At 35.7% G+C, this 16,093-nt stretch overlaps 1 protein-coding gene across 9 annotated transcripts in view; it reads left to right on the forward strand.

Annotated features, from left to right (window-relative positions):
- ADGRL3 (adhesion G protein-coupled receptor L3) overlaps positions 1 to 16,093 on the forward strand; it is a 945,437-nt gene that overhangs the window by 791,924 nt on the left and 137,420 nt on the right. For all 9 annotated transcript variants that reach the window (XM_013964661.2, XM_013964654.2, XM_013964662.2 and 6 more), the window contains 3 exons: positions 4,675 to 4,858; positions 5,950 to 6,072; positions 14,809 to 15,017. In XM_013964661.2, coding sequence (XP_013820115.1) covers positions 4,675 to 4,858; positions 5,950 to 6,072; positions 14,809 to 15,017 — 516 coding nt within the window. The remainder of the gene's footprint in view (positions 1 to 4,674; positions 4,859 to 5,949; positions 6,073 to 14,808; positions 15,018 to 16,093) is intronic.

Here is a 16,093-nt window from a genome sequence, read left to right on the forward strand (position 1 = left end):
AATATATATCCAGAAAGATATGGGATGTCCATAATTCTGGTATGAATCTAACTGACTTTTCACACTTCCTAATTTATGTTTGATTTTTAGGAAGGCAAAAGTGACTTAAGAGTCTAGTCTGTAAACTGCTTAATAAGAAAAGTGGTATCTTATATAGCATGCCCCTGCTGCTGCTGCTGCTGCTAAGTCGCTTCAGTCGTGTCCGACTCTGTGCGACCCCATAGACGGCAGCCCACCAGGCTCCCCCATCCCTAGGATTCTCTAGGCAAGAATACTGGAGTGGGTTGCCATTTCCTTCTCCAATGCATGAAAGTGAAAAGTCAAAGTGAAATCGCTGTCGTGTCTGACTCTTAGCAACCCCATGGACTGCAGCCTACCAGGCTCCTCCATCCATGGGATTTTCCAGGCAAGAGTAACCACCCTCAAATTGAAATATGATGCATCTTATTTTCTTATGCAGTTCACACTTTGTTAATTGGTTAGAAAACATCAAATTGCCCAAAGGCACACTGAAATATGTGGTGAAACCAGAATATAAATTCCCAGGTCCAGAGAGATGTTGTGGGGAGGGAGGTGGGAGGGGGGTTCATGTTTGGGAACGCATGTAAGAATTAAAGATTTTAAAATTTAAAAAATAAAAAAAAAATTAAAAAATTAAAAAAAAAAATTCCCAGGTCCATCTTCTCTTCAGTTTCTTGTGTTTTGAAAAAGATAGTAGGGTGAATTAACATTTAGTTTCTGGCAAAGATATTTTTAATTAAATTAACATCCCCAAATTTTAAATTATTTCAGTCTATAATGTCAAAACCATTAGGTATTTTTGTTGTTTTCCTTTTTAAACCTTTTGTGGTTAGAATATATTTTAAGATTTATCCAGAATTAGTCTTATTTATTCTAACTTTAGAATATAAATCTTAGGTCAATTAAAAAAAATGATAGCAGATGAGAAATTGATGAGAGCTATTGATCAATGTCCCATTACCTCACTTTAATCAAATTCATTGTGTATTTCCTGTTCAACTTCGGTTCAAAACTGTAGTTAAGTTCATTTCTTTGGAACCAAATAAAATGAAAAAGTAACATATTTTAAAGAAATGTTTTTGAGGTAGTGAAAGCAATACAATACCTAGTTTGACCAGAAAATGCCCCAAAATGAAAGCTTTATTACCAAATGTCATCATTTGTATGTAAAATGTATAAATGTATGAATATATAGGGAAAATGAAATATAGATGTTCTTTTGCTATTGCATATTTGTGACTGTTTATTTGGTCTTCATGAAACTGGTAACAGGGACATGTCAACAACCTTTGGAAAGCTTACACAAATTGTATTAATTATAAAGCTATTAAAATTGACTTAATTGTGCTATCTCACTAGCAGAAAACAGATCAGTTAGTTCAAGCCTCTGGAATACATATTATGAGTTTTTTTAAAAAATCATTTATATATTTTTTTTACAGTTAGTCTTTGTTGCTATGTGTGGGTGTTCTCTAGTTGTGGTGAGTGGGGGCTGGTCTTCTTCGCAGAACGTGGGTATCTCATTGTGGTGGGTTCCCCTATTGTGGAGCACAGGCTTTAGGGTGCACAGGCTTCCGTAGTTGTGGCACATGGGCTCAACAGCTGCAGCTTGTGGGCTCTAGATAGTGCAGGCTCAGTAGTTGTGCATGGGCTGAATTGCTCTATGGCATGTGGAATCTTCCTTTACCAGGGATCAAGCCCTTGTCCTGTGCAATGGCAGGTGGATTCTTACCCACTGTACCACCAGGGAACATTATGAACTATCTAATACACATGTTCCTCCCATTCCTCCATAGTAAAGTTGTGTATCAGTTCTGCTTATGAGATTGCATTGTAGAAGAGGCATTCCTTCCAGATCTCACTTCAGTGTGAATATTTTGCAATTATCAGGGATGGCTTGTGTTATTCAGTGAATACCTCTCTTCTGTCCACACTGAACTTTGATATCAAATTAAAATGAAGATAGGATTACACCTAAACACTTGTTATGAGCCAGGAGACCTTATGAAATGATTTCATTATCATCTCTAATTTACACAAGAGTACAAAAAAGTTAAAAAACTTGCCCAATAGCACACAACTAGTAAGGTGGCAAAGTACAGTTGCAGACTCAGCAGATATGGTTCCAAATCTCACACTGATTTTAACACCTGAGAATTCTGTCTCATTTCTTGTGTTGACATTTCCTTTTATATACTTAGGCAATCATAATAGGTGCTATTTTAAAAATAAATAAATACTAGATTTGTGTCTTAACCCACCCCAATTTTAGGACGTGTCATTTCTGCAATAAACTTAGAAATCATTTAGGCTTTAACAGAAAACTTCTCTAAAGACTTTGTCTTATTTGGGACAAAGCAGTTATTAAAATATGCTCAAAATATATAATGAAAAAATACTGCACCTTATACTTTTTCAGTTGCAAAACTAAGATAATAAGGGGTGTGTCTGATGTATTTACTGTCAGTTTAAAGACTCAGTATTTTATGTAAAGCACCCCATTTGTAAACAGTTTCCTATTTAGAACATCTCAGAGTTGACTATAGTTGCTTCAACATCTCAGAGTTGACTATAGTTGCTTCTTTTCCTTTTGCATTTTTAAATTTTAAAAAAAATCTATAGAGAGCAGAACAGAAACATTGCATTATCTTCCCAAAATGTTCCCTGAGGTAAGGTTTAATCAATGTAAGGTGATTCATTAATGTTAAAATGGTTGGTCCATAAAGAATTGGCATAATTTTGTCACATATGGAGTTTTCAGAGCATTTCTAATGAATTAAGAAGATCAGTGAATCCCAGAAAGAATACTTCCTTGCACTCAAAAGGTCAGTGTCCTCTGTTTGGCTTCAGAGAATACCTAAACTTTTTTGTTGTTTGATTTCTATCCAGCATCTCCTTTTTTTGGCATGTCCTGTTGGCATCACCCCATAGAGAACTTCCTGGAAAGCAGATCAGATTGCTGTGATCCAGAAATGCTTTTGTCTGGTTTCTAGGTCATGTTTTAAACACAGAACAAATGATAGAGTGAAGCATACTATGTGGAAATAGTCATTAAACTCATGAGGGACTTTTTTTTTAACAATGCAAAGTACTCAGCTTGCAAGTAGGACTATTTTATGTACAAATCCAGTGGTGTTGATTTTTAGCCAGAACTTGGAAGAGCTGGGAAAAATATCAAGAACAACTTTTATCAAAAGGCAGATTAGTTTTTGAAGCTGATGTTAATTGGCAGCAAGGTGTTTCATTATGAAGCTGAATTTTTAACAGTTGTTACTTGGTTACTATGAAAACACCAGCCAGAAGAAAACACTGCAGCTTAAGGGGTATTCCCCCAGTCTCTCCCACTCCCTCTCCCAAGGTGTCAATACTGTGAGTCCTGTTTTAGAACACCTATGTACTGCCTGGAAAGTGCCCGTGTTTGCTGTTTCTTCAACTTATTTCCAGATTAGATGCATATTTCATAATCAACAGGTTCAAGGAAGATCACTTTCAAACTGTCAGTGATGTATTTTTCTGTTGTGTAATTCTCTATGTTCGAGTGAAATCTTAAGACCTTAATGGAAGAATTGTCTCCTTGCAACCCAGGGTATTGAACTAACCGTTGGAAATATATAAATTGTAACTAGAAAGACAATTCTTTTGGATGAAGCAGAGAGAACTTTGGTACTTTGTCTCTATGTGTGAGTGTACTTACTGCTGACTTTTTTTTTTTTTTTAAGGAAAAATGCTCAAAGGCCAATAGGTAGCAAGCTCCAACTGCTTACTCCCCTTCCTAGTAGTAAACAGCACAAAGGTTTCTCTTCCAAAGCCCTAGGAGTATGTATGCTTTGATTTTTTCCCCATCGTGACATTTTACTAGCTGGCTAAGAAAAAAATTGGTTTGCTTAGTGAGTTCTTGAGAGAAGGCAATGGCACCCCACTCCAATACTCTTGCCTGGGAAATCGCATGGACAGAGGAGCCTGCTGGGCTGCAGTCCATGGGGTTGCTAAGAGTCAGAAATGATTGACTTCACTTTCACTTTTCACTTTCATGCATTGGGGAAGGAAACGGTAACCCACTCCAGTGTTTTTGCCTGGAGAATCCCAGGGACAGAGGAGCCTGGTGGACTGCTGTCTATGGGGTCGCTCAGAGTCGGACTCGATTGAAGCAACTTAGCAGCAACAGCAGCAGTGAATTCTTAACCTATACATAACAAATTCTGGTATTGTCCTGTCTTTAGTCATCCTTTTGATTTCTATTATGTTCAGCATCTAGTTTTATGGTGATGTATAGAGGAAATCATTTTTGTGGTGATGTGATGAAAGTCTTAGTTTGAATTACTTGCCAACAGTTTCCCAGCCAAATAATTTAATTATGTGATTATAGTCTTATTGAAGCCTTTGCTATTGATTTTAAGAAAGAAGCATAGCTCTATTTGTTGTCCTTCAGAACAGAAAGCAGGTTTTCCTGTTGTCTTGCAAAGTCTCAGCTAGGATTTCACAGCACAAAATAATGAATGCTTCCACTGTGCAGCATGTCACAGGGGAGGCTGGGACAATACTGAACTCATGCACACCAGTGATTCTTACTTGCTGGACAGCATGTATGCCTGGATTTCTGACAGCCCTGTGGATTCACTAGAGACTTCTGTCATTCTGTTCATCTTCTTGTAGGCAATGGTCGAGACAGTTAACAACCTCCTCCAGCCACAAGCCTTGAATGCCTGGAGAGACCTGACTACAAGTGATCAACTGCGTGCAGCCACCATGTTGCTTGACACTGTGGAGGAAAGTGCCTTTGTGCTGGCTGATAACCTTTTGAAGACTGACATTGTCAGGGAGAATACAGACAATATTCGTAAGTGGCTTTTGTTATACAGAAGGGCCAGAGAAGGACAAGAAAAAACTATCACCTTGTTCAGCAGAAGAGGGAAAAGAAAAAAGTGTCATCTATGGTGGACCACATATTATGAGTGGTACTTTATTTCAGGGGAGATAAGTTATTGTTTTTTCTATCCCTGGATTGGGAAGATCCCCTGGAAATGGTAACGCACTCCAGTATTCTTGCCTGGAGAATCCCATGGACGGAGAAGCCTGGTAGGCTACAGTCCATGGGGTCACAAAGAGTCGGACATGACTAAGCGACTTCACACACACACATACTTAGGAGGGTATCACTTGTCATTAGCTTAGGAGTGTCCTCATAATCATGTATGTATCTTTCTAAGGACATTTTAATACTGATTATATTAGCCTGACCTGAGATCGAGGTCAGTGAGACCTTTTTTTTTTTTTTTTTCAATTTTATGTGTGAAATTTATGTATACATATAAGTTTCTATCTATGGAGGGTAGTATTTTAAAATTTACCCTATGGGTCACTTCAGTTATAATAAGAATCTCTCTGAATTATAAACTAGATAGAAGGTAGTAATTTAAGTGAAAGTGTTAAAAATAATTTTTTATAATTGTGTTGTAGCTCATCAAAAGTATAAATCTAATTAGTGTGTTTAAGGATGTAGCTGACAGTTTTATTTCAGAAGATTTGATAAAGTTATTTTGAAGTTATTAGATTTAAAGATAAGTCAGTATTGATATAGAGCTCCAGATTATAAAAAGATTTCACTTAATTCATAAAATAAAGATAACATTTTGAAAGGAAACTGATAGTCAATGACAAATTGTATTTGAGCTTTAATTTTAAGTTCTAGGCTTTATAATTGATAGTCTTACTTATCTGATTTTTAATAACTTTTATTTGCCTTATTTTGAAAAAAAAAGTGAAATAGTAAAAAAAAAAAAAAGAATTTCTAAAAACACTGAACTACTATAAAGTATAGCAGATGAAGATCAGTTCCAGTGTTTTGATTTCAGAAATGTTTTAGTAATTAGATTATCTTAACTTTGGCATGTTTCTCAGTGAGTACTAACATCTTTTTACCATTAATAGAATTGGAAGTTGCAAGATTGAGCACAGAAGGAAACTTAGAGGACCTGAAATTTCCAGAAAACACCGGTCATGGAAGCACTATCCAGCTTTCTGCAAATACTCTAAAACAAAATGGCCGAAATGGTAGGTTAGAATTTATTAAGTTTGATGGAATTGAACTCTTCATTAATTCATTGAGTCTTAGGTTGGAATTTTAGATCTGCTGTCTAAAATCTTTTCTCTCCTCTCTCTCCACCGATCTCTTTCTTCTCCTCTTTCTTCGCTTCTACACTGACAATATTTTAATGATATTTGCTCTACAAAATTCCCAGTTATATTTGGAAATTGTTGTTACCTTTCAGATGTAGAAAAATATCAGAAACTTGAATATGAGGAAAATTGATAGACAACAAAATCCAGAAGTTCTGACTTTTTCCTTTGGAAGGAGTAACACCCACCAACTTGACAGATTTTGTTTCTAAAATTTCTAGTAGAAATTTTACTTATACTTTAAAAATTGTATTTTCCTTATTAAATTATTTTTGATGATGTTTTTATTCTTTTCCTTTGCAACACATATAAAAAATGTAAATATAAGCAGATGCTTTTGGACAATGGAACTAGTATATATAGATCAATTTAGTACCAGATTATAGTAACTGAGTATAATTAAAATTAAATAAATATTTTTAAAAATCTCATAGAGAGTATGTCTCAAGCTTCACTGATATTAACAGTTTTAAATAAGGACATGATATCTTTTAACCTGCTATGTGATAGGAAGATGACTTCAGGTTGTACAACCAACTCAAAGCTGATGTTTCATATTACAAGGTAAATAGTTTTGAAAAAGAAGAGACTTAAATAATATCAAGAAAAACAGATTATGTTTGTTGCCAGCAGAACAAAATTCTTTAGTATTGGAAATTTTATCAGCCCTAACTTAAAATTGTTTTCATTTTGTTATTAAGTGTGAATATTGAGACAACGCTAAGATTTTCTGTAGAGTGAAATCAGATTCCTGATTCTTCCTAATGATTTCCCTTCTTTGGCTCTTGGCCCACATCAGTTTATCCTATTGACAGAGAGTTCTTCACCCCAACTTACACTTTGGATGAAATAAAATGACTTCACAGACCTATCACATGCTCCCTAGTCCAGTTCCTTCCTGCCTCAGCTGCTCCAGCTTATGTCTGTTTTTAGCATGCTCTCTGTGATCTAGACAGTCCGGTCTTGATTTTCTTTTTTAAATTGAGATATAATTGGCATATAACATTATGTTAGTTTAAGGTGTACAACATGGTGGCTTAATATTTGCATATATTATGAAATGATACCACAATAAGTCTAGTTAGCATTCATCACCATAGAGAGTTAATTTTCTTTTTCTTGAGAGAAGTTTTAAAATCTATTGTTTTATCAATTTTCCAAACAGATAATCTAGCATCATAACTATAATCACCATCATCATGACTTATTTATTTCATAAATAGAAGTTTTTACATTTTACCCTCATTTTGCTTACCCTCACCCTTCACTTCTAGCCACCAGTAGTCTGTTTTCTTTATTAGTTAGTTAGCTAGTTTGTTTTTTCTTAAGATTCCACATGTAAATGAGATAATTGTGTTTCTCTATCTGACTTATTTCTGTTAGCATAATGCCCTCACAGTCCATGCATTTTATAGCAAATAACAAAATTTTCCTTTTCATGCCTAAAGAGTGTTCCATTTCCCATTTTATATCTCTATATAATTATATACATAACATTATCTTTATTTGTTCATTTATCAGTGGATACTTGATTCCATGTGTTGGCTATTATAAATAATTCTATAGTGAACATGGGGGTGCATAGGTCTTTTTCAAATCACTGTTTTTATTTGCTTCAGATAAATACCCAAAAGTAGACTTGCTGATCATCTGACAATCCTGCTTTCAATTTTTTGAGGAATCCTCGTATTTTTAATTTTTTGTTTTCTATAGTGGATATATCAATTATATTTTCACCAATAATACCCAAGTGTTCCCTAGTTTAGTCTCAATACTTTTTCTTGAATGTACCAAGAATATTCCCTCATCCTACATTTGTGTTTTCTTTCTTCTGAAGTACAATTTTTACCTTACTTGTTCTAGAAGCTTCTCTATCATTTATTGCTCAGTATAAATCTTAACCCTTTAGGAAAGTTTTTCCTGTTGCCTCAAAGTTAGACTAGTCTTCCCTAATCATTCTTTTCCCATTAGCCATTTTCTGCAAGTGCTTCTTCATAGGATTTATTTACTTATCATTATATGAAATTATTATTAATAGTAATTATTATTTTTTAAGTTTCCTGCATATTGTCTGACTGTTTCTCTAGGAGATGATCTCCATGAGAACAAGAAGCTTTCCCAATATGTTCACTGGTGTAACCCTAGTGCCTGGCACACAGATGCAGTCACTAAGCGTTTATCAAATAAATGTATGGATTTTCAGATATAAAGCCAATGAAGATTGAAATATGTCTACATTAGTCATATAGACATATAGTTTACATAGTCATATAATTTTGAACTCATTTTATTTGCTAAATTAATGTGTGCATGTATGTGTCTGTGTGTGTTTTAGGCCACATTTAAGCATGAATCCACATTTAAGCATGAATTCTGGAGTGGAGATTCTGTAACAATTATATATGACAAATTACACTGGTAAAACAAGGTGGGATGACAGTCTGACACCATTCCACAAGGGGAAATTGGTATGAATTATCACCAGTTTTAAACCAATTAAAATAGCAGTTGTTTCTGTCAATGAGAAAAATACATAGCCATTCCAAAGTGTAGCCCTCCAAAGATTAACATTTTTATGTTAAATCTAGAGGAAAAGAACTAAAATTAAATGCTATGTTGTAACAGTCAAGAAGTATTTAGTACATTATTGTTTGTATTAGAAAGTATAAGAATACCCCTTCTGTTATATGGCTTGGATAATAATCTCTTTACTTGATTAGAAATCTTATAGTATTACTGAGACAGCTAGATAATCAGGCCCGGAAAACATACAAGAGCAAAGAGGCTGACAGCAGCCAGTGTCATCACACAGAAACAGTGCTGTGATATGTCACTACTGCCTCAAGGGAAGGTGCTGCTGCTGCTGCTCCACCTCCTACTTCCTTGAGTCACCAGCTCCCCACCTGAAATCTGAGGCTAGTGCATCTGACTGGACACGTTGAACTGATGTGCCCCAAGCAACCTCTTTGAAAGGCAGGCTGGGAAAGCAAATATATGTCCCTTTTGTGTCTATAAGTATCTAAGAGTAGGGCATTTCCCAAATGTGGGAGTGCAATTTAGATATTGGACAGCCCCTCCTTCCTCAAAAAATGTATTAATTTTTATCTTTATTCCCACTTCACTCTAAGATTCAGGGATTTCCCTGTCTTGGTTACTACGGTGGTCAGGACAGTGCCTGTCTCTTGGGGAACCAAAATGGATTTTTACTGGAAGTAAGACATAGGGCTTTAAGTAAGGAAATTATGTGAAATTTAAGAGAAACATGCTAAAAAGTTAATTTTATAGGGGATTTATAAGAGATGGTCACAAGAGAAAAAATAAGGTAGAAGGACATAAAAAGAATGTGATCTTGAATATGATAGTTGAGGTTTAAGACAGGTAAGGAATTTTTAAAATTCATTGAAATACAGTTATTTACAATGTTATATTTACAATATACATATCCATTCTTTTCCATTATGGTTTATTGCAGGATATTAAATATGCTGCACTCTATAGTAGGACATTATTGTTTAATCATTCTCTACATAATTTGCATCTGCTAATCTCAAACTCCCAATCCTTCCTTCTCCCAGACTCCCTCCCCTTCAGTAACTACAGGTAAAGATTTTGAATATTTTATTTTATTTTAATTGAAATTGAGAAATAATTGGAATATAATAATGCACTTAAGTGTTTGATCTCCTTGCTTAATTTGATCTGACAGCAAACAGATCAAATAAGTCAGTCCTAAAGGAAATCAACCCTGAATACTCATTGGAAGGACTGATGCTGAAGCTGAAGCTCCAATACTTTGGCCACCTGATGCAAAGAGCTGACTCATTGAAAAAGACCCTGATTCTGGGAAAGACTGAAGGCAGAAGGAGAAGAGGGGAGCAGAGGATGAAATGGTTGGATAGCATCACAGATTCAATGGACACAAACATGGGCAATTTCCAGGAGATGGTGAGGGACAGGGAAGCCTGGCGTGCTGCAGTCTGTGGAGTGACAAAGAGTCGGACATGACTTGGTGACTGAACAACAGGATCTTAAGTATTTAGCTTGATGAATTTGACAGTTATACATTTCTCTGTTACATCACATAAAATAAGATGAGTGATGTTTTTAAAGTGCTGCACTCAATATGGCAGCAAATTTGGAAAACTGAGCAGGAGGCACAGGACTGGAAAATTTCAGTTTCATTCCAATGCCAAAGAATGTTCAAATTTGTGTACAGTTGTTCATTTCACATTCTAGTAGGTTATGTTTCAAGCTAGGCTTCAGTGGTGTGTGAACTGAGAACTTACAGATGTAAAAGCTGAGTTTAGAAAAGGCAGAGGACACAGAGATCTTATTGCTAGTATTCACTGATCATAAAGAAAGGAAGGGGATTCCAGAAAAGCATCTACTTCTACTTCATTGACTCAACTAAAGCCTTTAACTATGTATATAACAACAAACTGTGGAAAATTCTTAAAGAGGTAATAATACCAGACCACATTACCTGTTGCCTGAATAATTCATATGCAGGTAAAGAGGTTCATGACATTGTACAGGAGTCAGGAATCAAGACCATCCCCAGGAAAAACAAATGTAAAAAAGCAAAATGGCTATGTGAGGAGGGCCTTACATGTAGCTAAGAAAAGAAGAGAAGTGAAAAGCAAAGGAGAAAAGGAAAAATATACCCATTTGAATGCAGAGTTCTAAAGAATAGAAAGAAGAGATAAGAAAGCCTTCCTCAGTGATCAGTACAAAGAAATAGAGGAAAACAATAGAATGGGAAATACTAGAGATCTCTTCAAGAAAATTAGGGATGCCAAGGAAATATTTCATGCAAAGATGGACTCGATAAAGGACAGAAATGGTATGGACCTAACAGAAGCAGAAGATATTAAGAAGAAGTGGCAAAAATACACAGAAGAACTATTCAAAAAAATTCATCACAACCCAGATAATCATGATGGTGTGACCACTCACCTAGCCAGTCATCTTGGAATGTGAAGTTAAATAGGCCTTAGGAAGCATTAGTACGAAAAAAGCTAGTGGAGGTGATGGAATTCCAGTTGAGCTATATCAAATCCTAAAAAAATGATGCTGTGAAAGTGCTGCACTCAATATGCCAGCAAACTTGGAAAACTCAACAGTGGCCACAGGACTGGAAAAGGCCACTTTTCATTCCAATCCCAAAGAAAGGTAATGCCAAAGAATGCTCAAACTATCTCTTAATTGCACTCATCTAACATGCTGGTAAAGTAATGCTCAAAATTCTCCAAGCCAGGCTTCAACAATAGTGAACCATGAACTTCTTGATGTTCAAGCTGGTTTTAGAAAAGGCAGAGGAACCAGAAATCAAATTGTCAACATCCATTGGATCATCGAAAAAGCAAGAGAGTTCCAGAAAAACATCTATACCTGCTTTATTGACTATGCCAAAGCGTTTGACTGTGTGGATCACAATCAACTGGAAAATTCTGAAAGAGATGGGAATACCAGACCACCTGACCTGCCTCTTAATCTGTATGCAGGTCAGAAAGCAATAGTTAGAACTGGACATGGGACAACAGACTGGTTCTAAATCGGGAAAGGAATATGTCGAGGCTATATATTGTCACCCTGCTTATTTAACTTATATGGAAAATACATAATGAGAAATTCTTGGCTGAATGAAACCCAAGCTGGAATGAAGATTTCCAGGAGAAATATCAATAACCTCAGATATGCAGATGACACCACCATTATGGCAGAAAGTGAAGAAGAACTAAAGAGCCTCTTGATAAAAGTGAAAGAGGAGAGTGAAAAAATTGGCTTAAAGCTCAGCATCAGAAAAGTAAGATCATGACATTTGGTCCCATCACTTCATGGCAAATAGATGGGGAAACAGTGGCAGACTTTATTTTTGGGGTTCCAAAATCACTGCAGATAGTGACTGCAGCTATGAAATTAAAAGACGCTTACTCCTTGGAAGAAAAGTTATGACCAACCTAAACAGTGTATTAAAAAGCAGAGACATTACTTTGCCAACAAAGGCCCATCTAGTCAAGGCTATGGTCTTTCCAGTAGTCATGTATGGATGTGAGAGTAGGACTATAAAGAAATCTGAGGGCCACAGAATTGATACTTTTGAAATGTGGTGTTGAAGACTCTTGAGAGTTCCTTGGGCTGCAAGGAGATCCAGCCAGTCCATCCTAAAGGAAATCAGTCCTGAATGTTCACTGAGAGGACTGATGTTGAAGCTGAAACTCCAATAATTTGGCCACCTGATGCAAAGAGCTGACTCATTTGAAAAGATCCTGATGCTGGGAAAGATTGAAGGCTGGAGGAGAAGGGGATGGCAGAGAATGAGATGGTTGGATGGCATCACTGACTCAATGGACATGAGTTTGGGTAAACTCCAGGAATTTGTGATGGACAGGGAGGCCAGATGTGCTGCAGTCAATGGGGTCGCAAAGAGCTGGACCTGACTGAATAACTGAACTTAACTGAACTGAAAGTAGCAACAGTTAGAACTGGACATGGAACAACAGATTACTTCAGAATTGGGAAAGGAGTACAACAAGTCTGTATATTGTTGCTCTGCTTATTTAACTTCTGCGTAGAATATATCATGTGAAATATTGGACTAGATGAATCATAAACTGGAATTAAGATTGCCAGGAGAAATATCAACAACCTCAGATATGCAGATAATGCCACTCTAATGGCAGAAATTGAGGAGGACCTAAGAATTTCTTGATGAGGGTGAAAGAGAATGAAAAAACTGATTTGAAACTCAACATTAAAAAACTAAGATCATGGCATGTGGTCCCATCACTTCATGGCAAATAGAAGGAGAAACTATAAGCAGTGACAGACTTTAATTTCTTTTGCTCCAAAATCACTGCAGATAGTGACTGCAGCCATGAAATTAAAAGGTGCTTACTCCTTGGAAGGCAAGCGATGACAAAGCTAGACATCAGAGACATCACTTTGCAGGTGAAAGTCCATATAGTCAAAGCTATGTTTTTTCCAGTAATCATGTACAGATGTGAAAGTTGGACTATAAAAAAGGCTAAATGTCAAAGAATTGATAGTTTTGAATCATGGTGCTGGAGAAGTCCTTTGGACTGCAAGAAGATCAAACCAGTCAATCCTAAAGGAAATCAACCCTGAATATACATTTAAAGGACTGATGCTGAAGCTGAAGCTGAAGCTGAAGCTCTAATACTTTGGCCAACTTACACGAAGAGCTGACTCACTAGAAAAGACTCTGATTCTGGAAAAGACTGAATTCAAAAGCAGAAGGGGTGCCAAAGAAAGAGGCTGTTAGAGAGCATCACCAAGTCAATGGACATGGATTTGAGCAGACTTCAGGAGATAGTGAAGGACATGGAACCTGGCATGCTGTAGTCCATGGGATCGCAAAAAGCTGGACATGATTTATCAACTGAACAACAACCCAGAAAATGTCCTGATGTCTCTTTCTGGTTTTCTCACCCCATCTCCCAAACTGATGAACTGCTTTATTCTCATTAATATTTCTAATTACAAATTTTGTCTGTTCTTAGACTTCATGTAATTGGAATAATAAAGTATATATTCTTTCCATCTGTATTCTTTAATTCTGTATAATATTTTGTGGATTCAGTCATGATGCTCCATCTGTCATTAGTTTGTTCTTTATTGATGCATAGTAATTCTGTTATTTTAATAAGCCATAATTTATTTATTCTCCAATTGATATACTTTGAATTGTTTCTATTTTTGGACTTTTGCGAATAAGGTAGTTATAAACATGCTTATACAACCTTTTCTTTCTTTGTGTATATATGTTTCCATGTATCTAGTAAGGGTAGATATACGTTTAACTTTATAAGAAATTGCCAAATATTTTTCCAAATAGTTGAACTCCCACCAATAGTATGCAGAGGTTCATTTGTTCCACACTTTTACCAACATTAGTGTGGCTAGTCTTTTGTAGTGTGAGTTGTGGAGATTCTAGTGGGTATGAAATGCTATCTCATTATTATTTTGATTTTTACTTCCCTAATTATGAATAATGTTGATAGTTTTTCTTGTATCTGTTAGCTTTTTATATATCTATAATAAAGTATAATAATACTTTATAATAATTTTATGTTTTTCCATTTTAGTATGAAATTATTTGTTGAGTAGAAGAAATGCTTTATATATTTATGAGTCATATGCATTTATATTTCCTAGTTTGTGGCTATCTTCTTAATTTTCTTAATTTTGTATTTTGGTAGACACAGATTTTCAATTTTGATAAAATTTAGTTTGCCATCTTTTTCTTCTATAATTAGTGGCTTTTAGGTCCCTATCCAAAGAATCTTTGCTATCCCAAAGATCACATAGATATCTGATATTTTATTCCAGACTCTCTTTGATTCGAATGAGATAGGGATTGAGGTTTTTTATTTGTTTGTTTCTTTAGTACTGATATGTAGTTATTTTCATATCATTAGACTCTCCTTTCCTCATGAATGACTGGCACTTTGGTTGAAATGAATGTTTGAATTTTGTTGTGAATATATATAATATATAAATTTGATTATAATCTAATTAGAAACACCTAGTCTAAAATGGATGTACAAGCTAATTAGTTTCTTCCCAATATATATGTACTTATTTTAGGAGAGATCAGAGTGGCCTTTGTCCTTTATAACAACTTGGGTCCTTATTTGTCCACGGAGAATGCCAGCATGAAGTTAGGAACAGAGGCCATGTCCACCAATCATTCTGTTATCGTCAATTCTCCAGTTATTACAGCGGCCATAAACAAAGAGTTCAGTAATAAGGTTTATTTGGCTGATCCTGTGGTGTTCACTGTTAAACACATCAAGGTAAGAAAATGTTTATCCACATTATATTTGTTATAATTATGAAGTATATTAATTTCCTTTCATTGTCCATATTATTTAACATATAAAAATTCATTTTCTATGAAATAGTGACTTTTTTCCCCAAAGTGAGGGAGGAGAGTAATTCTTGTATATGTATATCAATTCAGTTCAGTTCAGTCGCTCAGTTGTGTCTGACTCTTTGCAACCTTATGGACTTGCAACATGCCAGGCTTCTCTGTCCATCACCAACTCCTGGAGCTTGCTCAAACTCATGTCCATCAAATCAGTGATTTCATCCAATCATCTCATCCACTGTTGCTCCCTTCTTTTCCTGCCCTCAGTCATTCCCAGCATTAGGGTATTTTCCATTGAGTCAGTTCTTCGAATCAGGTGGCCAAAGTATTGGAGCTTCAGCTTCAGTGTCAGTCCTTCCAATGAATATTCAGGACTGATTTCCTTTAGCATTGACTGGTTTGATCTCTCTGCAGCCCAAGGGACTCTCAAGAATCTCTCCAACACCACAGTTCAAAAGTAGCAATTAGGTAAAAGTATTCATAGATGGATTTATAAATACTTCTCTGTAATTAAAAAGAACTACCAATATGTTCAGTGGAACTGGGCATAACTACACATCTGACATTACAAATAATTATGCCCTTTGTGTGTAGATATAATTTTATGCATATACAAAGATTGTAGTGTAAATTGAACAAAAAAATTTAAAGACTATTCTCTCAGAGAGGCTCTCCTGGTGGCTCAGATGGTAAAAAATCTGCCTGCAATGCAGGATTCCCAGGTTTGATCCTGGGGTTGAGAAGATCCCCTGTAGAATGAATGGCAGCCATAGTTCTTAGAATATTAAGTATCTTTGCCTGAAGAATTTCATGGACAGAGAAGTCTGGTGGGCTACAGTCCATGGTGTAGCAAAGAGTCGAACAAGACTGAGCAATTTTCACTTTCACTTTTCTTTCACTTTCACTCTTATCATCTCAGAAGTTTATTGTATACAGCAATTCTTTGCTTTGTAGGATATATTAATTGATGTGATGCTGAGATAATACTAGTATCCCTTTTAT

The sequence above is a fragment of the Capra hircus genome, chromosome 6 (genome assembly GCF_001704415.2).
Source record: "Capra hircus breed San Clemente chromosome 6, ASM170441v1, whole genome shotgun sequence".
Lineage (NCBI taxonomy): Eukaryota > Metazoa > Chordata > Mammalia > Artiodactyla > Bovidae > Capra > Capra hircus.